At 35.8% G+C, this 26,632-nt stretch overlaps 2 protein-coding genes across 9 annotated transcripts in view; one reads left to right on the top strand and one right to left on the bottom strand.

The window, feature by feature from the left end:
- Positions 1–20,977, top strand: part of CREB1 (cAMP responsive element binding protein 1) — a 56,732-nt gene extending 35,755 nt beyond the window's left edge. For 7 of the 8 annotated variants that reach the window (XM_040228679.1, XM_040228677.1, XM_040228680.1 and 4 more), the window contains 4 exons: positions 580–722; positions 4,273–4,455; positions 6,353–6,503; positions 14,350–20,977. In XM_040228679.1, the coding sequence (XP_040084613.1) occupies positions 580–722; positions 4,273–4,455; positions 6,353–6,503; positions 14,350–14,494 (622 nt within the window). In that variant the 3' untranslated portion in view covers positions 14,495–20,977. The remainder of the gene's footprint in view (positions 1–579; positions 723–4,272; positions 4,456–6,352; positions 6,504–14,349) is intronic. The other variant, XR_005719008.1, reaches the window with a different exon arrangement.
- The window catches only part of METTL21A (methyltransferase like 21A), a 55,317-nt gene that overhangs the window by 16,646 nt on the left and 12,039 nt on the right, over positions 1–26,632 (bottom strand). The window lies entirely within an intron of this gene.

Here is a 26,632-nt window from a genome sequence, read left to right as displayed (position 1 = left end):
AAAGAAAAAAATAACCTAGCATCTAGATTAAAGTGAAAGTCGCCTAGTTGTAGCCAACTGTTTTACCCCATGGACTATAAAGTCCATAAAATTCTCCAGGCCAGACTACTGGAGTGGGTAGCTATTCCCTTCTCCAGAGGATCTTCCCAAACCAGTGACTGAGCCCAGGTCTCCCATATTGCAGGTGGATTCTTTTCCTGCTGAACCACCAGGGAAGCATTCTTGGCCATGCAAAAGATTGTTTCTCCGGTAGTCAGTTTTTCTATTCATCTCTTCTTTAATTGCACCTGGATTTTGAATCATCGTCTTTTTTTATGTTCACTGAAAGGAGAAATACATCTGTGTTTTTTCTAGTCCTCATATGGTTTTGACATGTAGATGCCCTGATTCATTTTTTGTTTAATGTTGCAAATTTTATTGTTTATTATTGTAAGTTTTTACATTTTAAACTATAACATTTTTAAATTCTATCCTAAACACTGTCAACTTTCTGTCAGTTTTCTGATCTTTTCCTCTTCTTTGTATTTGGCCAGTAAATGTTACCTTTATTTTAACTGATATAATTCTCTATTTTTCTAGGAAAATTTTGAATGACTTATCTTCTGATGCGCCAGGAGTGCCAAGGATTGAAGAAGAGAAATCTGAAGAGGAGACTTCAGCACCTGCCATCACCACTGTCACGGTGCCAACTCCTATCTATCAGACTAGCAGTGGACAGTATAGTGAGTAATTGATATTTCTGTTTGGGAAAATGAGATGAAAAACTAATGGCTACATTCTCCTCAAAGTAATCTTATAAAAGCAGCCTGCTCTTTGCTAAATCTTGATTGTCACTGTTACACTTCCTTTACTTTCATGCAAAGTTTTGTAACAGAAGTATTTGCTTTTCTTCAGGGTTTAGTTAGGATTACCCAGATAGGTAAGACCTTTAAGTGGCTGTTTGTTTTGTTCAGGTGCATGGAGAGTCTAAGAAGTTTTTTAAACCACTGCTTAAAAATGTATTTCAGTCCTCATATAACATGTTAATAGAAAACATGAGTTTTTTCAGATAATTATTCTTTAGTTATGTTTAAGGCCAATTTTTGTCTCACAGAAAGCAAGGATTTCTTTTGAAAAATTATCAAAGTTCCCATTTCTCTTATGTCTCTGATACTTGGGTCTCTCTTCTTATCTTTCATTTCAATCTGTTACAAAAGTACTTTTTGAGTTCTACCTTTTTTTGATCAAAGGCATTTGTGTGAATGGTACCTTTTTCCTCTTTTTTCCCAATATCTTTTTGCCTTCCACAGTGCCTCACACATTGATGTCTTCATTTTTATTTGTTTATTAAATACAATGCTGCCCACTATATAGTTGCCTTCCCTCTCTTCCTTAATAACACATCAAATGTACACATCAAAACTCTTTACTATATCGGTTTTCTGATGTCCTGGGGTAGTCTGTGTCAGAAATATGTATAAAACTCCCAGTTCATAATTTTCCAGTTACACCTTGGCCATGGTTTGCATAACTAATTTGCATTCTAGCCATATTAAAAACAAGTAGCAGACTTTTTAGCTCTACCAAAGCTGAAACTTTTAATAGCAAGTAGAAGGCAGGCATTTTTGACTAAGCTTCTTGTCCATTCTGTAAGTTTATTAGAGTTCACTTATCCTTTTTCTTCTTCGTTGGCAGAAAGAGGTGTATGTGTGTATTTTTTATCAAAATAATTTGAGCTATTCAAGGTATGTGTTCTAACATATTAATACATGAACTTTTTCTCCAACTTTAGTACACTTGAGGAATATAGCATAGTCCTATTAGTAACAGATTCATCTACCACAGCAGTTCTCATTTGAATTAGAAATAGAAGGCATGCTCTCCAGACAGAGGCATATCAGAATCTCAAATAGGGAAGTGAAGTTGAGGGAGGTAAAGCTCAGAAAAATAGATGTTTCATTTGGCACACCCCTTCCATCCAGCAGCTAACAGTTGCTTGTTTTAAGGTTAATACTTTGAGATTTTAAAGGCTTTATGCATTAATGTTTATGCCTTATTCTCTCTGTATATGCATATATGACTTTGATGGAACTGATTTAACATTATGTTCTTGATTATTATTAACAATCAATATAATGACCACTTATATATGTAACAATATTATATATTTCTTATAAAACAAGTATATGGCTGGGAAAATTCAAATGGTAGAGGTTTATAGTATTAATAAAAAGTAAAGACCCTTCCTATCCCTCCCCAGTAGTAAGAGTTTGGTATGTATCCTTCATTCTTTTTCATTCTGTTTATACATAAACATGTAAAATGTATTTTTATACATGTGAGACCTATATTTTATATACTACAGACAAATATATGCATATATAGTTATGTAAGTGGTTTCTTTTAATAGCTACGTTGTGTTTCACCGTATAAATATAACATTTGTTTAAAACTCACATACACTGATGAATATTTAGGACTTTTCTACTGTTTCAAATAATGCTACATAAACATTCTTTTAGTATATAGTGTCCTATCCTGTCAGTGGTAGCATCTAATGAGTGGAATTGTTGAATCCTAGTCAGCCTGCCCAGTTACCCTTCCCAGTGACTACATCAATTTATAGCCAATAAATTGGTTGTTGTGTTTTTTTATTAACACTAGTATTAGTTTTGTCCATTACTTGGTTCACAATCCCTGATGATAAGTGTTGAAAAGATTATTCTTAGGTAGAAAAACATGTTTCACTAAATAAAATTGTTTTTCTCTTCATTTTGGCTACTCAAACTCTCAGCTAAGTTTGTTTAATTATATGCTTTCCTTATTTTGTGATAGAATCATTATATACATCTAAATACACATTAGTTAACTTGACTGCTTTTCCTTCTTGTTTTAATTTAGTTTTTTTGAGAGCAATCTTAAGTCCTTTTAAAATATGCTGTGTATAAATAAACATTAAGAGAAAAACAGTGTTTGATAGGATCAGACTTCAGTTTTCAGAGTACTTTTATATACATGGTCTCATTTGAGTTTTATAACAATGATACTTACAGGCTAGAACCATATATTCTTATTTTTACAGAAGAGATAACAGATTCAAATAATAGTTTAGTGATGGAACTTGGACTAGAACCCAGATCTCCTGATTTCTAGTTTCCTTCTTTCCTTCCACTTTGATTTCATTGATACATAGTCAAGAAGAAAGCTGTTTGTGTTGAATACAGTGGAATTTGCTCATTAACTCTAATTGAGAAATTGTGGTTTGATTCTGTTAACCTTCTGATTCTTTCAAGTTATCCAGCAGTGTTAATCTCAGAATACTTTTTACATATTTCTTTGGAGCAGATGAGTGACACATGTGAATAATCAATGGATTCTACATGAGAAGGCTTGAATATGTAGCTTACAAATAGCAATAAGATACTTTTTTCTAAATGATCATCTTAGGCTCCAGTTTTAAACTCTGAGAGGTCTGTGGTAATTAAGTTCCCCAGGACATTTCAGTTGTCTCATTGAGTGGACTTCTGTTACACTTTATGTATTCCTAACTGAGTAAGAGAACAGAGTGCACTACTTAACTGCTTTATTAATTATGCATTAAAATAATCATTTATTGGGTGCCTATTACATACCCATGTCTGTGCTAATGTACATGAATGTAGAGAAGAAATATAGTACATAGTTAATGTGAGAATAAAGGAAGTGTGGGTCACAGAGTGGTACCTCTTCTCAACCAAATAACTTCAAATGGAATTTAACATTTTCTCATTTTATTTTTTTAATTGTTAACTGACATTATTATAAATTATAATGTGGTTCATAGAGTATACTTGTATTCTAGAAATTGAATATAAGTTTTCCTGAGCAGAAAGTTCGGAGAAGGCAACGGCAACCCACTCCAGTACTCTTGCCTGGAAAATCCCATGAACGGAGGAGCCTGGTGGGCTGCAGTCCATGGGGTCGCTAAGAGTTGGACACGACTGAGCGACTTCACTTTCACTTTTCACTTTCATGCGTTGGAGAAGGAAATGGCAACCCACTGGAGAATCCCAGGGACGGGGGAGCCTGTTGGGCTGCCGTCTGTGAGGTCGCACAGAGTCGGACATGACTGAAATGACTTAGCAGCAGCAGCAGAGCAGAAAGTTACTTGACTATAGAGAATCTTTCTTAGTGATGTTATCTGCTGTAATAATTTCTCCTAGATGTGTCTGCAAATTATTATTGGAATTTAGTGTGTGTGTGTTTTATATGGTAGTAATTAAACTTATAACAATAAAATCTGTTGGATTTTAGTTGCCATTACCCAAGGAGGAGCAATACAGCTGGCTAACAATGGTACTGATGGGGTACAGGGCCTGCAGACATTAACCATGACCAATGCAGCTGCCACTCAGCCAGGTACTACTATCCTGCAATATGCACAGACCACTGATGGACAGCAAATCCTAGTGCCCAGCAACCAAGTTGTTGTTCAAGGTAAGAGAATTTAGAACTCACAGGTGTGGTAAATTCTTTAAAAGGTTAAAATTTTATAGACTCAGAAAAAAGTAAGTATGGTAATACAAAGCACTGTTACAATACAGCTTATTTTCTGCATCATAGATAATATTTTCCATGAACTCTTCTTCCGTTATTCCAATTGGACCAAAATGTCATGGCATAAAAACAACTATTTTCAGTTTTAAAAATATAACTTCTATATTTAACACCTTTAACATTTGGATGTAGGAGAAATGGGGTAGGCTAGAGGGAAAAACAATAAAATTAGGAGTTTAAAAAGCTAGTTTCTAAATCAAAGTATATAGATTTGCTTTGTGACCTTCAGTAAAAGCCAGCCTCCCTTGACCTCATTTTTTTTCAATGTGTCAAATGAAAAGTTGTGCTAAATCACTGAAAAGAATCTTTGGAGGTTCAAATTCTGTTTCTCTGTTTTTAGTCAAAAGTAATATATATCTTCCATTTATATGGGCATCATTTTTTATTTCAAAGGAAATCATTATGTTCTGAAAAATCTTTTGCCATTGTGCAAGTCCACTGCTCTATGAGCAAGAGTAGTTAAATCCATGGTGAATTGCAAAAATTCAGAACTTAAAAAATTTTTTCTTTTTTTGTTTTCTTGTTGTTTTCTTCCTGTTTGTTTCAGAAATCTTTATGAATAGTGGATCATTTTTCTTTGAATTCATTGCATATTTTAAGAATGATTTATGCCAGATTTAAAATTTGCATATTAAGGAAATAATCTGTTTCTAAAAATATTTTCATTAATAGTATGTTTTGTCTCTATTAGGTAATGACATATATGCCCCTTCACCATGGATGATTAATTTTCAATAATTCTAAAACCAGCTAAAGAATCGTAATATATTTAAAGGACTCTAATGTACTTACAGGATATTTTGTTACTAAACAAATAATATTTGAAGAAGATAATATTTTGCTTATTAATGGGAGTAAAACACCTTTTCACTTCACACGCAGGTACTCAAAAATTGTAAAGCAGGATGTCAGTGAATTTGAATTCTGAACGTCAGTTTGAAGATGGTAACACATTTAGTATATACATCTTTTCGACTCAAACTACACATTTTAATTGATGTTAATAACAAAAATGGATGATTTTTAAAGAGTTTCAAATTCTCAGATAATGTTAGGTTTCTTATTCCTAGGAGGGCATATTTATTATTAAGCTGTTTTTAGAGACTTTTTTATTTCACAAATGATGGATCATTTAATTATACAAATAAAACTTCAGTTTATTTAGCCATTATCATTTACATTAAAACGGTGCTTTATACAGGTAGTATAATTGTTATCAAGTGATATACTTTTTCATCCTTTCAGTTTTGTTACAATTAGCAATTTATAATAGTTGACCATAATGCTTTTATTTTCTCTTCGATTTTGGTATTTTATGAAAAGTCATGGTCAGTTTTATGTCGTGGCAAGAGTTTACTTGAGATTTTTTAATATGAATTTACCAGTATCAAAGGAAGACATTGAGGACTATACTCTGTCTAGGAAGATCATCCAAGCTGTGCCCTACTCACCTTTTAGGTTTAAGGCTGGTAAACATGTTAACAACAGAACAGAACTATGTTCCAGTGAAAGATAAATGTAAGATCCAGCAGACATAAGTCATGAAGATCCTTTTTCATCCAAGTGCCTATACTAATAAATACTCTAAATTGGGAATTATTTCTGAGTAATGAGTGACCCAAAGAGTGCTGCTGATTCTCAACATTTTAGTCAGAATCATCTGTTGCGTTTTTTCCTTTTAATTCAAAATGTATGTTCAGATTCATGATTGACCCATAGTTTTACCAAGTCACAGTGCTTCAGTGTCTCACACCATGCTCCCTGTTTCTCTTTTCAGCTGCCTCTGGAGATGTACAGACATACCAGATTCGCACAGCGCCCACTAGCACCATTGCCCCTGGGGTTGTTATGGCGTCTTCCCCAGCACTTCCTGCACAGCCTGCTGAAGAAGCGGCGCGAAAGAGAGAGGTTCGCCTCATGAAGAACAGGTATATACATTGCATTTACTTAGATTGTTGTAGGTCAAGAATAACTTCAGATTATGTCAGTAGGATCTTTGCATTGGGATTTTTTTTCTGGTAAAATTGATGGATCCTGCTAAAACTTCTTTATTTAATAAGCTGCACTTAATGAGATGGCTAATGGTCAGTCTTTGATAAGTAGAGAGAGAATGCACAGCTTTGCTATATTTTCACTATTGCTTCAGCCAGCTAACTCAGTTATTTAAAAATTTTTTTTCTGTCACAAGTAGTATCATTAAGAAAGTTAAGAGTTGTGTGTGTGTGTGTATAAATGGTAAGCTTTATTTACATTAAATGTATTTGTAATAAAATAAATGTATGATGGCCAGTCCAAGTTTTAATGCATATTAAACACCTAAATAAAGATTTTTCAAAAAATAGATTAATTCTGAGAATATCTTATTATTGACAAAAATTTTAAAATAGAGCTAGTCTTAAACAGTGAACATGCTGGATGTCAAAAAGTTTTTAAACATGAGAAAGTTATTTCCATAAAGTAAATTCATAGCTGTAAATAGCTTTGTCATTAAAAAAACAAAAGCAGAGTAAAAATGTTATTTACTTGTATTTACTTTAGTATTTGTATGTATTTAGCTTAGGATTTAAATATTTACCTTAAGATAAATATGGAAGTTACCTAAGACAAACCAAAAAAAAGGAAAATAAAGATGTTAAAAGTTTGAAACATTGAAAATATTCCTCTGCCTTTCACCCCAAGATTCTTCACATGCTGTGATGAAGTGAAGGAAACATGAAAGTTGAATTTAGAGGATCTAGATTCAAATCCTGGATCTGCCCCTTTTGCTGTGACTTCAGAGCATCACCTCCTAAACCTCAGTTTTCTGGCATTTTTACAAAGGATCTGTTGTAAAAATAGAATCCCACTACCTACCCAGAGGGTTGTTCTGTGGGTCAAATAAGATAATTCCTTTGAAAGCACTTTGTAACTGCAGTGCTGTATTGAAACATCTGTTTTTCTGCAATTTCATTTTTCAGCTCAGATCAGCCTCTTTCATTCCTAAAATATTCTAGACTATGAGAAATGGCAGTTTTTTTCCCAGGTTATTAGGAAAAGAGTTGGAAACAAGCTGAGTAACTTATTGGTGCTCCATCAATCTGTGATTTTCTGTAAGTATTTAAGTTAGAATAATAAGCAGAAACATAAAAGCTGTGTTCATATTTAAATGTATTTAAAAATATAAACTCTGTTTAAACTTTTTCAGTTTTAAATGTTTGTAGGGAAACGTTTAACCCTTTTTAAAATGAGAAGCAAGTCTGATTAGAAGTCTCAAGTAAAGGCTAGACTAAAAAATTTAAGGTAACAGTATTTACTGAAGAAACCAGTTCTCAACAGACACAGCAGTCAGGTAAAAAATAAATCTCCTGATTATGAAAATATCAGAAGGACTTCAGATTATGTCTATGTAGTCTGGCTCTGTAGAACAGAAACACTTAAGAATTAGGTGAGGAGGCAGCACTATAGCTTCTTGTCTGCTCTGGTGTACAGAGAGAGATGCCCATTTATAAAAGCAAATTAATTTGACTGGCATACCAAATTTTCCTTTTTCTCTATTCATTTGATTCATGGATTTCTCACACACACACCTACCCACCCACAAACACACACACCTCCAGGTTGGGGACAGGGCACACAGAGCTTCAGCTCCTAACAGCTTCTGTTTACCTGAGATATTCAGGGAAGCTACCTAACTTACTGTGAACTCTTTAATAAAATACTTTGGCTTGGATTTAATTTCACTCTAAGGAAACTTCCCATTGACTGCTATAGCTCCCTTTTCCTTTTATTCCCAGATTCCTGCTGCTTCTACTTTTTCAACTTTCATTCACTAGAATTTGCCTTCTGAGCCCACCATACCACTCCTGTGTCTTCAGAAACGTACAGATACCCTTCCATTTGGCACATCTAGTATTCTCTTTTCATTTCATTTTACCTTTATGGGAGTATTTGACACTTCTAACTGCTTGTTTCTCTAAGCTCTTCTTTGGCTTATTCACCTGGTTTTCTGCCTACTTTTCAAATTTTCCCTTGAAACTTTCATGCCTACCTGTATTTCAGGCACCACCTTTATGTTGATACCACTTAATTATATGCTAGTTTTGACCTTTCCCTTGAGATATCACTTATTTAGGTACAGTATATGGTAGACACAGTACTTTGTTTCTTTATATATTTCATTAGTCCTGCCCACACTAAGACAGAAGCTTATCTCCACTTTACAGTCAGCAGGTAAATATTTTGCCAGAGGTCACACCTTTTAAGAAATGGGTAGAACTGGGAAATGAGCCTGGATCTGGCACCAGAGCATGTGCGCATGCTACCTCTCAGGTTCCAGCATGCAGTTGTCATCACCTGCTCTGCTGCTCAAACTGGAACGCATGGTGGCAGTGTGCTGGAGGTATGGAGGGCCACGAAGCAAACATGGGAGCTTCCCTTGAATATTTATTTTGCTCAAAAATTTGACGGAAACAAACATTTTAAAGGTAAAACTAAAGATTCTAAACTAAAGGTAAAACTAAACTCATAACAACAGTGGTTGCTTTGGATTGTGCCCCCATCCTTAGCTTTCTCTGGTGTTATGGTTACTTAGGTGGAAAAGTTAGAGAATCAATCTTTTCCTGAACATACTCACTAGGATAGATGGCCCTTATGTACCCCACACAAAGGCTGTCCTCTAAACTTGGATAAGGAAAAGTTGTGGTTCTTCAAATTCTGTAACATTCAAATTGCCATATACTCAAAAATAAAGTGGTAAATGTTCTAAAAGTATAGATGGTTACATTAATTGTGTTGCTACAGTAACAAAAAATCAGTGTCTTAGAAACAAAAATCTCTTCCTCACTTACTTACATTTTGGCAGCTGCAAGTCATATGCTATGGCTCTCCTCCACATGCTCCCAGCCAAAGGAGGAGCATCTCTTTGAGGCCTGTCCTTGTAGCAAAGGGAAAGGGGGCAATGCTTTTTGAAGCATCTGCTTGATTGTGGTGAACATCACGTCCACTCGAGTACCACTGGCGAAAGCACAGGTGAGGACAAGCCCAGCGTCAGTGAAATGGGGATGTATACTCTTCCCACAGGGAGGGAGGAGTAAAAAATTATGGAAGCAATGCAATCCCTGTCTTCTAATTTTAGAATGCAGGAAGAATTTAACAGTTTTCATAAAAGTAGAAGTCATAAAGGAAAAGGTTAAGTAGGTATGACAACACCTATGATTAGCTAAGGAAAAGATAAAATAGCAAAGCAAACAAACTAGAAACCTTTTAACATATAAAGTCAGAAGACTGATAAGGGTATGTAATAGGTAGATTTAAAGACAGTGAATTAGAAATAGGGTTTAAAAAAAAAAAATTCAAACCAAGTAAAGTGTATGCTATGTCAGTGAAGGTACATCCATTCAACTTCCCAGGTTGCTCAGCTGGTAAAGAATCTGCCTGCAAAACAGGAGGCCCTGGTTCGATTTCTGGGTCAGGAAAATCCCCTGGAGAAGGGATAGACTACCCACTCCAGTATTCTTGGGCTTTCCCAGGTGGCTCAGACCGTAAAGAATCCATCCTCAGTGCAGAAGTTGGGTTCATTCCCTGGGTTTGGAAGATCCCCTGGAGAAGGGAACAGCTACTCACTCCAGTATTCTTGCCTGGAGAATTCCATGGACAGAGGAGCCTGGCAGGCTGCAGACCATGGGGTTGCAAAGAGTCGGGCACAACTGAGCAACTTTCACTTTTTCATTCAACTATGTAAAACCAACCATTAATAATGAAGATTTGTTTTTATTGAGATGGGAAGATGCTCATAGAGGAAAAGAGCCAGGTTACCTATATATATATATATTATAATCCCATTTTTATTTATTTTTATTATAGAAGATAAACATGTTCATTATAAGCATATTAGAAAACATAAGCTAAAATATTTACTCACCACTGATGTGCCACCCAAAATGTTAACATTCTGGAGTATAATTTTTTTCCCCTAGTATATATGTGCAATGATAAATAACATTTTTAGTATAGTTTTTAATTTTTTATTTTGGAATAATTTTAGCTTATGGGAACAGTTAAAAACATTTTAGTACAGAGTTCTAGATACTCTTATCAACCTTCTCAACTTTCTTACAATTTTAGCATATTATGTAACCAGTCTGTGTTTCTTAAAACTAAAGAAATTAACATTCTGTCATATACTATGGATAGTAATTAACATAGTATTTTTGGACTTCCCTGGTGGCTAAGACTGTAAAGTATCTGCCTACAATGCGGGAGACAAGGCTTCCATCCTTGGGTCGGGAAGATTTCCCGGAGAAGGAAATATGTCAACCCACTCCAGTATTCTTGCCTGGAAAATCCCGTGGACAGAGGAATCTGGTAGGCTACAGTCCGTGGGGTCGCAAAGAGTCGGACACGACTAAACGACTTCACCTACTTTCTTTTTTATCATGGTATAATACCATTAACTGAACTATCCATTTTATTTGAATTTCCTCAGTTATTCCACTTTTCTCTACCAGAATCCAGTCCGGGTTACTACACTGCATTTACTCATTGTGGCTCCTCATCTCCTCCAGTCTGTGACAGTCTTTTCCTTTGTCTTTTGTGGCCTTGCCACTTTGAAGAGTAATAAAGTTTCTTTAAGAATATCCCTCACTTTGGACCTGTGTGATGTTTTCTTATGATTAGGTGAAGGTAATGAATTAGGGGGAAGAATCCACAGAGGTATAGTCTGCCCTTTGTCACTTATCAGGAAGCACATACTAGCATGATTCATTCCTGACAGTGTTTACTTTGATCACTTGGTTAAAGCTCTCCAACTGCCCCACTACATTTATTTTTCTCTTTTTACACCCTATTCCTTAGAAGCAAGTTACTACATTCAGCCCACACTGAAATGGAGGATTATTAAATACCACCTCCAAGAACAGAGTATCAAAGAATTTGTGGTTATAGGTGAAAACTAACATAGTAATTGGTGTAATTTCACAAAGATACTTGGAGACTATGCAAATATCTTATTTCTCTTTCAGGTATTCCCCACTTAATTTTAGTATTCACAGGGAGGTCTTTCCTGTGGTGATTATTACGATGATAAAATTCTAATGAGAATTTTGTTTCCCCATCCCTTCTGTAATTATTAACTGGAATTCTTTAAGGAAAATCTTTCTCTTCCCCATGTAATTTTTATGAATATGAATTCATTCATATTTATTCAAATTCAGTATGAATTTATAGATATTTACCTTATTCTTTGGGCTGTAATTCAGTATTACTTATGATATTGTTAAGATTATTCCAGCTTTGGCCATTAGGAGTTCTTATAAGTTAGTTCCTGTGTCCTTTAGATGGCATCTTAATTTTCTTGAAACACATCTTTATTTTCTGACACTATATTATCCAGGTTCAACTTCTCATCTTATGGTTTTCTCTGCCTTAGCTTTGAAATCAGGTTCTTCAGTGAACCCTAGTTTCTTTCACTGGAAAATGGTTTACTTTGACCACTTGGTTAAAGTGCTATCCAACTGCCCCCCGTTACAATTATTTTTCTCTTTTTATAAATTTTTCAAAGTGCTCTTTGCTACTGAGGCCCTCTTAAAGGACAGAGCTAGGAAATATATGTGTGTGTGTGTGTATACACTAGCTCATGTATGCACACATCTATAGTTCTGTGTATTACTATATACTGTAGTAATTATTATAAGTATGTTTTACTAACCCCACTGACTAATCTCTAACCACAGGGTTTATTTTAGCCTTACCTTCCCCCTTCGCTTATTTGTAACTTCATTCTCTGACAGAAACTTGGCTTCCCAATAAAGATGGTTTATTTATCTATTTATTAAACGCTAGTATCATATAAAATAGTTTTGTAATTGCTAACTTATACCGCTGTGAGAAACAAATTACAATACAACATTTATGCACAATTCTTTTTTTTTTTTTGCTTATAACCTTAAAATACTAGTGAAGGCACTGTTTTCAGAGTTACTTAGCTGTGCTTCTTTTTTCTCTACTCCTTTCAGTGAGGTGGGTGGTGGTGGTGGTTTAATTGTTAAATTCTGTCCGACTCTTTGTGACCCCGTGGACTGTAGCCCACTAGGATCCTCTGTCCATGGAATTTCCCAGGCAAGAATACTGGAGCAGGTTGTCATTACCTCTTGCAGAGGATCTTCCCGACGCAGGGATCAAACTTGCATCTCTGGCTTCACAGGTCCGTTACCCCTGAGCCACCTGGGACATCCTCAGTGAGGTTATGTCATACATTTACAGTAAAGTTAGATGTCTCAACATGTTCATTCAATTCTGGGATTGCCTGACATCTTGTTTTCTGTTTTTAAATTGTCATTGCTTTACTCTCTGTGCTGTATGGTTCTATGGCTTCTGACAGACATATCTACCACCTCAGTGCCATACAGTACATTTATACCATTCTAAAAGGAATTCCCAGATCTACCTCCACAGTGCCATACAGCCCATTTATACCATTCTAAAAGGAATTCCCAGATCTGCCACCGCAGTGCCATACAGCACATTTATACCATTCTAAAAGGAATTCCCAGATCTACCTCCGCAGTGCCATACAGCACATTTATACCATTCTAAAAAGAATTCCCAGATCTGCCATGGCAGTGCCATACAGCACATTTATACCATTCTAAAAGGAATTCCCAGTGATAACTTTTGGTGGATGGCCTCTACCTCTTTCCCCAGCTCCTAGAAACCACTGAACTGTTTTCCATCTTCTTCCGTCTTTTCCAGAATCTCCTATAAATGTAACCTTTGGGATATGACTTCTCTCACTTAGCACAATGCATTGTTAGTGGTATATGAATCAGGTAGTTGGTTTTATCCTTGGTATTTATGGATGTGGTTTATCCATTCACCTTAAAGTTTATCTTCGTTTCTAGTTTTGAAGGATTATGAATAATTACGGTGAACAGTTTAACAGGTTTTTATATGAACTTTCAGTTCACTTGAGTAAATATCTAGGAGTGGCCTGGATGGATGAAATGGTAAGTATATATTTGAAACTGACAAACTGTTCTTCAGAGTGGCTATATCATTTGCCTTTCTACCAGCAATGTATGAAAGTTCCAAGTGCACTGTATCAAGTGTTATAACTATATTTTACATTTAGGTCTCTGATCCCTTTTGAATTAATTTTTGTAAGGTGTGAAGTGTGTTCAGGTTTATCTTTCTGTGTCAGCTGTTTATTCTAGCACCATTTGTTAAAAAAGATTATTCTTTCTTTGTGGAATTGCCCTTGTACTTTTGTCAAAATGTAATTGACCATATTTGTATAGGCTTGTTTCTGGGGTGTCTGGCTTGCTTGCTCCATTGTTTTGTGTATCTGTCCTTTTGCCCATCCAGTCCATTGGGAGAATATTTTCATTCTCTTCTGTTCTTAAAAATACCCAGAAATTTTTGAGACACTTTAAGAGGCACTCTCCAAGCTAAAGAGTTCTTTAAATTTTTTATTTAAAGCTCATTTGAATTTTTGTATTCTATTCCAAAATATAGCAATTTTTATTTTCATGTGAGAACGCTTGCTACCCTTCTGCCCCATCAATTAAAATCGGTGCTTCAGAACAGTTGTATTTTTTTTAATCAGTTTTCTATGGTATGTTGAAAATTTTACATTAGGCAATTTCCGAGTCGTTCTCTTTATTTTTTTCAAATGCCTAATCTATAATATATTAAAATGTTTGTTGCTTTGAGCCAGATCTCTTTTTTTAATGTATTCTACCTAACCCAAAATAAAGGCTGCAGAAATGTTGCATAATTTTTCCTGTCTTTTGCTTATAGGGAAGCAGCACGAGAGTGTCGTAGAAAGAAGAAAGAATATGTGAAATGTCTAGAAAATAGAGTGGCAGTGCTTGAAAATCAAAACAAGACACTGATTGAGGAGCTAAAAGCACTTAAGGACCTTTACTGCCACAAGTCAGATTAATTTGGGATTTAAATTTTCACCTATGATGGTGGGAAAAGGACTGGCTTGGCCACAACCAGAAAGACAAAATAAACATTTTATTTTCTAAACATTTCTTTTTTTCTATGCGCAAAACTGCCTGGAAGCAACTACCGAATTTCATTCATTTGTGCTTTTGCATTAAACTGTGAATGCTCCAACACCTGCCTCCACTTCTCCCCTCGAGAAATTTTCAGCACCAGGAATCATGAAGAGACTTCTGCTTTGTATCCCCTGCCCTCTTCAAGAAGTAATAATTTGTTTACTTGTAAATTGATGGGGGAAATGAGGAAAAGAAAATTTTTTTTTTAATGATTTCAAGGTTTGTGCTGAGCTCCTTGATTGCCTTAGGGACAGAATTACCCCAGCTTCTTGAGTTGACGTAATGTTTGGGCCGCATGCTTAAAGTAAGTAAGGTGCAATGAAGAAGTGTTGATTGCCAAATTGACATGTTTTCACATTTCCATTGTGAATTATGTATAATCGTTAAAGAGATATACCCTGTGAGAAAAGAATTTTAGGATGGTGTTGAAGAAATTAAGAATGAATTCAGAGTGCTTTCTATGTACATTCTCTTCAATACTGAACACTTGTCCTTGGTTCTTAAAAATATTCTGTATTAACTATAGCTCTTCGATAGGGCAGTTGTTGCTTCTTAATTCAGTTCTGTATGTGTTCAGCATTTTTGAATACATTAAAAGAAGTAACCAACTGAATGAAAAAGCATGGTATTTGATTTTAAATTAAATCAAAGTAAGTAAAATTACAAAGCTTCATTTAGTTTAGTACTAAATTTTTAGTACAAAGATGCTCATTAGTAAACCAGTTCCTTGAGTTATATAACAAGGTTTTTAAATAAATGTTTTTGTCATCACTTTCAAAAATATTTACATTGTCACACATTTACTTAAAAAGGTTTTTCTAATTAAACTGCTCCCCTTTGCACTTATACCACCAACAGGAAAGCCTTCAAGATGTTGAAGCAAAGTGATATATTTGTTTATAAAATGTTATGTGTTGTAGAAAAATACTGATTTTAAATTGTTTTCCTATTAACATACTTTAACAGTTTAGTGAATTTTTTAATGAAAAAAGTTATAAGGATATAGTTTAAAAGTACAATATTAGATATACACAAGGAAAATAATTTTCTTCAGACTTATTTGAATGACTGCTGTACTACAATATTTGAATTGTCATTCTTGTAAGACCTTTTTTTGTTGTTTTCTTCCAAAAGGGATAGGGCTGCTTAGCTTTCCAGTGTGCTGTATATCCTCTGTTACTCTGTAAAGGAGCTACCTGTTTGTTTTACCTGACTAGAGCCGGCTGTATTTGTATGTGTCACACATTGTTTCCAATATGACTTTAAATTACTAATACTCATTTTATTCACTAAGTCGATAAATTTAAAAGTTACACTTTAAAAAAAAATAAGACTTGAGATAGATCTGAAAAATTGAAAATGACATAATGTTAGATTATAATTTCTCATTTGAGAAGTTGTTCTTTTTTTTAAGAGAGTCTAGGATTTAATGTTTTATATTTAGTTATGTCATGGGTTTTTAAAAGTTTGTTAATGTGTTAACAAAATGTGCAGATGTGGGTGTTCATTATTGAGTCCATTTTGAAAAGTAAGACTTTTAATTAATATTTGTAAATGGTATTTTTTGTTTGTAACAACCCGTTGTCTTTTTTTAAGGATGAACAGAGTTTATGAAGCCAGCATCATTCTAAGAATTGAGTGATGTAGTCTTATCTTTGGACAGTTCACCAGATTCTCAAGAAGGCTTTCAAACGACTGTAAATTTTGTTGTTTATCCTGCTGAGCTAACGGTGAAAGTTGAAGCATAAAAATTATTTGTATGCCAGCATAGATATACCATTTTCCAAAATTGGTTTGATAGAAACCAAGCAAAATCAGAAATCTGTTCACAAACCAGAATTTTTAAATGAGTCAGAATGTCAAAACTGAACATTTTAAAAGTCATAAGCTTTAGAATTGAAATATTTAGCAAATTAAATGTTTTCAGAAATCAGGGTTGTTTAATTAGCAATTTGGTGGTCTCTTAGTCCCTGATAAATCAAGGCAATCACATCCATATTAGCTGGTTGGATTTATAAGTTACTTTGAGGATGACTGCTCTGGTTTGAAGTCAGTTAATGGTGAGGTAAGAAGTATATTCTGTTGCTGAATCTGTTTAGACCTTGGAGAGACTTGAAGAGTTTCGTTTATACAGACAGAAATTAAGCATCTTTTGTGAACTTTTTTTTTTAAGAGAATTGGGAAAAATGTGTTTGTTTTTAAGCATGCAACTTTGAGAATCTTTGTTAACAACATAATTTTTAAAAATCTTACAGCCAAGAATATATGTGGCCACATTATAAATGTTTTTTCTCTTCATATTGGCCAAAAGGGAATAAAAATGTCATCATAGGAATCTGTACATATGCTACTGATTTGCCTAGAAAATAGCAAGTTTGGTATTGCTCACTTTGCAAATATAGGGCCATGTGGCACTTTTATCTATAGGACAGATTAACTCTAATAAAAATGAAGTGGGAGGGGTTTATTTTTGATATATTGCTCTTATGAGTTTTTAGGCTTTGATAGTGTTTAACTGAAAAGTGGTTTAGAAAGGGCTAGATCCAATGTGTTCACATTATTAAAAAGAATTGATACCAGATGTAATTTTTAAGTTCACTCTTTTTCAAACTCAAGTACCATATTGGCAACCATAATATTGTCATAGGTGCTCTATTCATTTAGATATTCTTGGGGGGATGGCATTTGTATAATATATGTGTACATATATATATACATACAGTATATATCTGAGGCTCTGAGAGCTCTTAAGTCAGGAATGCTAAGTATTATAGTATATTGAGGTCAGATGAAATTTTACATTTTTGCGTGATCTATTGCATCCCTTTTGGTAGTTTCTTGGACTGCATTACTCCAGCACTCATGATGGATTTTTTTATCTGCTAATTTTCTTTTTTTTTTAATTGTTAATTCTCTTTGACTTGATACTTTTAAACATGTTACTAGTCACTTGAACCACCACCACAACCACCACCACCCCCAAAAGTGTTTGGTTTTTATGCTTTGTCTCTGGCAGCTATAACAGTGGTAAGAACATTTTGAAGATAGCTTCTAAAAGGTACCACTGATTTTTTTTCAAAAATCATCCTGAGGGAAAACTTTTGGTGTTTTCATTTGAGCAGGGATTTTTGTCAGAAAATATACTTAGATGGTAAGTCAGCAGCAGTGCTAGTATCTGAAAGCACAATACCAGTCAGGCAGGCTGTCCGATCAGAAGTATCTGGCTGAAGTTTATCTCTGTCTCTCAGGCCTAATCCGTGATCCTTTTGACCATTTAGGGTGACATGTGGAATCATACAAAGGCTTAGGAAGATACAAGTTTGTTTAAACCAGGATGCTTTCACTTACTTTAAGTGACTTCAGTCTAGATTTCTTATTTTCATTTCTAATATTTTTAATTCTGTAATCAGCTGTAGTCAGCTGTCAGCATAAATTGGTCTGTTTATTTTGAAGATCAGAAGGTTGGCTGCTTCATTTTTCAGGATTAAGTAAGGCTGACATCTTAAAGTTAAAATTTTGAATTAAAGTAGGTTCCAAAGACACTTGTTACACACCATTTCACTTTTTTCAAGAGGCTCTGTTTGTTGCCTTTGTAACCCTGAAAACTGTTGGTATATTGTTTCCCATTGACTTAATACAAAAGTTGTATATTTATTTGGATTATATTTACATTATATTCTTTGTAAATGTTTGGTGTAACTTGCACTTTTAAAATGACCCTGTTTGGGGTATTAGCAAACTTGAGAAAATCCCTCATCAATTAATTGTCATCTGACTTTTTATGTCTTTCTCCTCTCTTCAAATCATGTGTCTTTTTTAATGGAAGCTTTTCATTGATTAAAATATTTTATTTAACACCTAAATGCTAGCCTTATAAATAGCTGTAAAAAGAGGAAAATAAGGAAATTAGACTAGCTCAATTAATTTAAAAATGGGTTCAAACCCTATCTAATTCTCTTTCATCATGAATAAAGATAGAAGGAAATACAGCTCAAGTGAATATTTATTTCCTATTTTAAATGAGATTCTGTCCTCACCCCAACATTAATACTATCTATAGGATCCTAAGATATCCTTGAATTTGTGCAGAACAGTGAAAGACTTCAAGGTAATTAATTATTGTTGTCATGGAGAACATATAATAATTTGATTAACTTTTTCACTTTAAATTGTCTTCATTAACATAAAAAATAACTGTCTAAATTTGACTGGTTTCAGATGAGAGGAAAAGTGAGGTGTGCTTATAGTAAGCCTATAGGTGAAGAATTGTGGGATAAATTTGTTCACTCAGTTGTACAAAGCACAACTAGAACTTTCTGTTGGACGGCTTACATACATCTTGAATACTTTTAATGTTGATGTGTTGACTTTTTTTAAGTTGACTGCACAGTCACTGTATGTACTAGGAACTGGTTTCCTTGACTGTCTAGAATCAACAGCTGAGAGAGGCACTAATCCCTGAGGGGTCGAACATATCATGGAGCTGAGTCAGTATGGAAGAATTTCAAATCAATCAAACAGGGTGCTGCAGTTCCATCTGTCTCATCTGCTGATGATAAGTTCTTATTGATGAGTGAATGTAGCTTAAGCCTTTGTATGTGTCCTCAGGGGGCAGACAAACTTTAAGAGGGACCAGATAACGTTTGAATGGAGGGATTATATTTCAGGTGTTTTAGCTTGAAATTTATTTTTTAAAAAAATAAAAATAGAAAAAAAAAAAAAAGCCTGTGAAGCAATTTGATACTATAAACAGGCTGAGTTGTTTAGCACAGAGAGAAAATATTGACCTGTCTGCATTCTGGTACTGTACATACAGGTCCTAGTTGGGTAAAACACGATACATTTTGAGTTATTCTCACCAGCAAGAAAAGGAAAATGAATATTCTTCAGTAAATGTCTTTGAAAGGGTCAAACCATAGGAAATGCAAATTTTACCTGCTTTATACAGGCATTATTTAATACTTGCCTATAGGAGCATTTCTAAGCTGGTGTCTGAGGAGCATCTCAGATGTGAGAGTAAATCTAACATAGTTCAAAAATTGGTAGGGAAGGAAGGAAATCCCTGCAGATGATGACCTTAGTCAGCTGGCCAAGTGAAACGATCTGTCGTTGTGTTTGGGAGGTTTTATTTTCTTACGTTTTTCAAATTGAATTGGTATATGCTTTATAGACATTGTATTTTTATCCAGGTGCCACTCCAATTTGTGTATGTAATAAAGTTATTTATATTAAAATTGGGAAATAATCCGTGAGGATAGATGAGGATGGCAGAGGAGAGTGCTCGTTGGCAGTTTTCCATGTACAGTCCCTGACTGGCTTGTCATGTCAGTTGTCATCCCCACCCAAAAAAGGAATTATTTCTAACCTAGCTGTATCACTTGAAACTTTAGAAACAAAATAATCAGGGAAGTTTCTAGAGAGAAAGGTGTCGGGTTTTTGGTTTTGTTGTTTTGTTTTTCCTTGAGGATTGGGGTCAAGAATACCTCCCCCCAAAACTGTCAGCACAAAACAGGGTATTGACTTTTAACTCTGATGTTGCTATTGGAGTTGAATACTAAATAAGTAACTATAGTGAGGAAAATACATTTCTAATAAAATTCCCTACATTCTAGAAGCATCCCTGTTTTAATTTTTTTTTTTACCTAAATCTTTCTGTGCTTTGTGTAAAGAAAAAATGTACTGAGTTATAATGCATTTTATTAACACTATGTACATATTAGCTGCTTTGTGTTCAGAATGGTAGCAATTGCTTTGTATATTAAAGTAATCCTTGTGAATTTGTGAAATATTGTCATAAAGTGCTTTTTCTTACTGTAATCTTTGTGGTATCAACTGTCATAATGCCCTTTTTACACGAACATTTATGTGCTGTCACATAAACATGCTTTTAAAAACTCCTTAAGTCTCTTTTTTGGGATGGGATCATCTACATTGTGGTTTTTCCTAGGTGTGTTAAGCAATATTTTGTGGACTTGGTTTATTTTGTTAAATGGCAAAAGTTACGCTAGAATATATCACAAACTTATGTTGCACAGCAGCAGAAAACTAAAACAACATAGCTTTACTTAATTTTACTGTATTCCTGGTTTTTAGCACAAGATTTCTTTTTTCAGTAAGATTAATGAACAGTGCCTTCTTGAGGATTTAGAGATGTTATTTAGACAACCGATGGGAGACATATGGCCAGCTGTGTTTAATGTCTCAAAATGCATGTTTGCATTGGAAGGATAAGAATAGATGGATCTATTGGGTCTCCTTGTAATTCTAAAGTTCTGTAATTACATAAAATGGAAGGAAAGGGGGGGAGATGTGGTTAATCTGCTCTTCACTTAAAGCACAAGAATAAAAGATTGTCTCCTGTACTGTTGATTCAATTTCTGAAAATTAGCAGTTGCAGTCTAAAGGGCTTTTAAAAATTGCCATGTTGTTTAAGCCTGTTATATCTGACATTGTATTGAAAGAAATACATGAGTTTTATTCCTTTTTTCTTCTACAAGGGGTGACCACATAATGTAATGTACAGACAGACATTTTTGCGAGGGAAAGGGTGGCGTGTAAGCCAAGACCATGCTGAGCAAACTAGGACTTACGGTGACCCTCCTTGTAAGCTGAGCTTAGGTGCTTGGACCTCCAGTAAAAGCGAAGAGTGCCTATCCTCTCCATCAACTTTGCTGTCACTTGCTCATTTCACAAACACGTACTTGTTGAGAACACAATTCGGGGCACTGGAAAGTTCCTGTCTTCAAGAAACTAAGACACGCAGCCAAGGAAACAATTCCAACACATTTATACAATTTGAGTCCTGAACTCTAGACTCAGATTTGTCATCTACTCCGACTGCAAAATAGAGGTCCAAACTGAACTTTTAATTTCTCCTCTAAATCAATTGTCCCTTAAGCTGGTTCTTCTCCATCTTGAAGGTGAGACCATTAACCACTGCCTAAATCAGGGTTGTCCATTTTAATTTCTCCACATTGACCATACTTGGGCTTAGAATGCTAGTGAGGGCCCAACAAGTGAAGAGGGAAGGTAATTTGAGTCTGAATGTGATTTTTGTTCTTGTTTGAGGTGCAAATTCATAAAACATTTTGAAATGCATTCATAATGTTGTCTTACCACCACCTATATCTAGTTTTATCACTCCAAAGAAATGCTGTACTCAAATAAGAGTCACTCGATTTTCCCCTCCCTTCAGCCCTTGACAACCACCAATCTTTCTGTAGATTTACCTGGTCTGGATATTTCACATTATCATACAATATGTGACATTTTATGTCTGGCTTCTTTCAGCCTACTGTTTTTGAAGTTCCTCCACACTGTAGCATTTATCAGAACTTCATTTCTTTTTATGGCCAAGTAATATCCAATGTATCTATATGCCACTGTTCATCTGTTGTACCTTTTTTGTTTCCACTTTGCAGCCATTGTAAATAATGCTTCTGTGAACATTCATGTGTAAGGTTTGTGTGTGAGTGCTTGCTTTCAACTTTTGGGGGGGTATATACATCTGAATGGTCTAGCAGTTTTCCCTACTTTATTCCGTTTAAGTCTGAATTTGGTAATAAGGAGTTCATGATCTGAGCCACAGTCAGCTCCTGGTCTTGTTTTTGTTGACTGTATAGAGCTTCTCCATCTTTGGCTGCAAAGAATATAATCAGTCTGATTTCGGTGTTGACCATCTGGTGATGTCCATGTGTAGAGTCTTCTCTTGTGTTGTTGGAAGAAGGTGTTTGCTATGATCAGTGCATTTTCTTGGCAAAACTCTATTAGCCTTTGCCCTGGTTCATTCCACATTCCAAGGCCAAATTTGCCTGTTACTCCAGGTGTTTGTTGACTTCCTACTTTTGCATTCCAGTCCCCTATAATGAAAAGGACATCTTTTTTAGGTGTTAGTTCTAAAAGGTCTTGTAGGTCTTCATAGAACTGTTCAACTTCAGCTTCTTCAGCATTACTAGTTGGGGCATAGACTTGGATTACCATGATATTGAATGGTTTGCCTTGGAGATGAACAGAGATCACTCTGTCATTTTTGAGATTGCATCCAAGTACTGCATTTTGGACTCTTGTTGACCATGATGGCTACTCCACTTCTGAGGGATTCCTGCCCACAGTAGTAGATATAATGGTCATCTGAGTTAAATTCACCCATTCCAGTCCATTTTAGTTTGCTGATTCCTAGAATGTCGACATTCACTCTTGCCATCTCGTTTGACCACTTCCAGTTTGCCTTGATTCATGGACCTGACATTCCAGGTTCCTATGCAATATTGCTCTTTACACATCGGACCTTGCTTCTATCACCAGTCACATCCACAGCTGGGTATTGTTTTTGCTTTGGCTCCATCCCCAGAGTTATTTCTCCACTGATCTCCAGTAGCATATTGGGCACCTACTGACCTGGGGAGTTCCTCTTTCAGTATCCTATCATTTTGCCTTTTCATACTGTTCATGGGGTTCTCAAGGCAAGAATACTGAAGTGGTTTGCCATTCCCTTCTCCAGTGGATCACATTCTGTCAGACCTCTCCACCATGACCCGCCCATCTTGGATTGCCCCGTGGGCATGGCTTAGTTTCATTGAGTTAGACAAGGCTGTGGTCCTAGTGTGATTAGATTGACTAGTTTTCTGTGAGTATGGTTTCAGTGTGTCTGCCCTCTGATGCCCTCTTGCAATACCTACCATCTTACTTGGGTTTCTTTTACCTTGGGCGTGGGGTATCTTCACGGCTGCTCCAGCAAAGCGCAGCCGCTGCTCCTTACCTTGGATGAGGGGTATCTCCTCACCGCCGCCCTAAATCCCTTATGATTATACAGTGGAAGTGAGAAATAGATTTAAGGGCCTAGACCTGATAGATAGAGTGCCTGATGAACTATGTAATGAGGTTTGTGACATTGTACAGGAGACAGGGATCAAGACCACCCCTATGGGAAAGAAATGCAAAAAAGCAAAATGGCTGTCTGGGGAGGCCTTACAAATAGCTGTGAAAAGAAGAGAAGCGAAAAGCCAAGGAGAAAGGAAAGATATAAGCCTCTGAATGCAGAGTTCCAAAGAACAGCAAAGAGAGATAAGAAAGCCTTCAGCGATCAATGCAAAGAAATAGAGGAACAGAACAGAATGGGAAAGATTAGAGATCTCTTCAAGAAAATTAGAGATACTAAGGGAACATTTCATGCAAAGATGGGCCCGATAAAAGACAGAAGTGGTATGGACCTAACAGAAGCAGAAGATATTAAGAAGAGGTGGCAAGAATACACAGAACTGTACAAAAAAGATCTTCATGACCCGGATAATCATGATGGTGTGATCACTCATCTAGAGCCAGACATCCTGGCATGTGAAGTCAAGTGGGCCTTAGAAAGCATCACTATGAACAAAGCTGGTGGAGGTGATGGCATTCCAGTTGAGCTATTTCAAATCCTGAAAGATGATGCTGTGAAAGTGCTGCACTCAATATGCCAGCAAATTTGGAAAACTCAGCAGTGGCCACAGGACTGGAAAAGGTCAGTTTTCATTCCAATCCCAAAGAAAGGCAATGTCAAAGAATGCTCAAACTACCACACAATTGCACTCATCTCACATGCTAGTAAAGTAATGCTCAAATTTCTCCAAGCCAGGCTTCAGCAATAGGTGAACCGTGAACTTCCTGATGTTCAAGCTGGACTTAGAAAAGGCAGAGGAACCAGAGATCAAATTGCCAACATCTGCTGGATGGAGAAAGCAAGAGAGTTCCAGAAAAACATCTATTTCTGCTTTATTGACTATGCCAAAGCCTTTGACTGTGTGGATCACAATAAACTGTGGAAAATTCTGAGAGAGATGGGAATACCAGACCACCTGACCTGCCTCTTGAGAAATCTGTATGCGGGTCAGGAAGCAACAGTTAGAACTGGACATGGAACAACAGACTGATTCCAAATAGGAAAAGGAGTACGTCAAGGCTGTATATTGTCACACTGCTTATTTAACTTATATGCAGAGTACATCATGAGAAACGCAAGGGCTGGAAGAAGCACAAGCTGGAATCAAGATTGCCGGGAGAAATATCAATAACCTCAGATATGCAGATGACACCACCCTTATGGCAGAAAGTGAAGAGGAGCTAAAAAGCCTCTTGATGAAAGTGAAAGAGGAGAGTGACAAAGTTGGCTTAAAGCTTAACATTCAGAAAACGAAGATCATGGCATCTGGTCCCATCCCTTCATGGGAAATAGCAACTTTATTTTTGGGGGCTCCAAAATCACTGCAGATGGTGACTGCAGCCATGAAATTAAAAGACGCTTACTCCTTGGAAGAAAAATTATTACCAACCTAGATAGTATATTCAAAAGCAGAGACATTACTTTGCTGACTAAGGTCCGTCTAGTCAAGGCTATGGTTTTTCCAGTAGTCATGTATGGATATGAGAGTTGGACTGTAAAGAAGGCTGAGCGCGGAAGAATTGATGGTTTTGAACTGTGGTGTTGGAGAAGACTCTTGAGAGTCCCTTGGACTGCAAGGAGATCCAACCAGTCCATTCTGAAGGAGATCAGCCCTGGGATTTCTTTGGAAGGAATGATGCTAAAGCTGAAACTCCAGTACTTTGGCCACCTCATGTGAACAGTTGACTCATTGGAAAAGACTCTGATGCTGGGAGGGATTGGGGGCAGGAGGAGAAGGGGACGACCGAGGATGAGATGGTTGGATGGCATCACCGACTCGATGGACATCAGTCTGAGTGAACTCCGGGAGTTGGTGATGGACAGGGAGGCCTGGTGTGCTGCAATTCATGGGGTCGCAAAGAGTCAGACACGACTGAGCGACTGAACTGAACTGATACATCTAGGAGTGGAATTGCTGGGTCATATGATAATTCTGAGTTAAATTTTGAGGAACTGCCTCAGTGGCTGCACCGTTTTCCATTCCCACCAGTGATGCAGACGTGTTCCAGTTTCTCTACATCTTGGCCAACACTTGTTCACTTTTTGGAAAAAAAAAAAAAAAATAGTAAAGCCATTCTCATGGATGGGGAAGTGGTATCTTACTGGGGTTCTGACTTGTAATTCCTTAATGATTGATGATATTGAACATCTTTTCATGTGTGTGTTGGCCATTTGTATATCTTCTTTGGAGAAGTATCCAACTTCATTGCTCGGCTTTTTTTTTTTTCTTGAGTTTTGAGTTCTTTATATATTCTGATACTACATCCTTATCAAATAATAGGATTTTGCAAATATTTTCTCCTATCCTGTAAGTTTTCTTCTCATTTTCTTGATAGTGTCCTCATTCTAATTTTTTAACTTAGTTTTTTAAAGTAATAGTGTATTTAGAAAAAAACAGTACAAATGGGTGAGTTTGTATATCCTTTTAGTGACAGTCTGTCACTAAATGTACACACAAATGTAAATGTCTTTTCTCTCCTTGTCCCTTTTTTATATAGATGGTGCTTTATTCCTCTGAATGTGTCTTGGCAATAGTTGTATTTCACTACATGTCTGTCTACCTCAGTCTAACAGGTGTGAATGATCTCATTGTATAGATATAGCACGGCTTATTTAACTAGTACTCTCTTTCTGGACATTTAGTTAGTTTGAAACTGCTGACTGTTAAGATATACACAAGTAGTATAGATGTATATACAAGTTAGTGTATCTCCAGGATAGATACCGAAAAGTGCAAACTTATTAAGTATAGTTTTCTTCATATTTGGAGGTGGTTTGCCAAGCAGTATTAACAAACTGCTAAGTTAATTTTAAAATGTCATATTCATTAGTATTTTTTATGTCAAACTTCACAGTCTCTTTTCATAAATATTCAAAGAAAAATTAGAAGTAGCAGACTAGCCTAAGGTTAGTAGTCCTTCTCATTTCTGTTATACTGTTTTCCCTTCTAATCTTCCTGAGCAACAGTTGTCCTCAGCTAGGGAGCATGCGGTGATGCCATCTTTTTTGTGTTAGATTTTGACCCTTCTCTGGTTGTAGGAAGAAAAGTATAACATGATTTTAAAGCAGAAACTTCTGAGCTAACAAGTCCTCGATTGTT

Source organism: Oryx dammah, unplaced genomic scaffold, assembly GCF_014754425.2.
Source record: "Oryx dammah isolate SB20612 unplaced genomic scaffold, SCBI_Odam_1.1 HiC_scaffold_27, whole genome shotgun sequence".
NCBI lineage: Eukaryota > Metazoa > Chordata > Mammalia > Artiodactyla > Bovidae > Oryx > Oryx dammah.
Note: the sequence above shows the minus strand (reverse complement) of the source record. Positions and strands in the feature narration are given on the sequence as shown.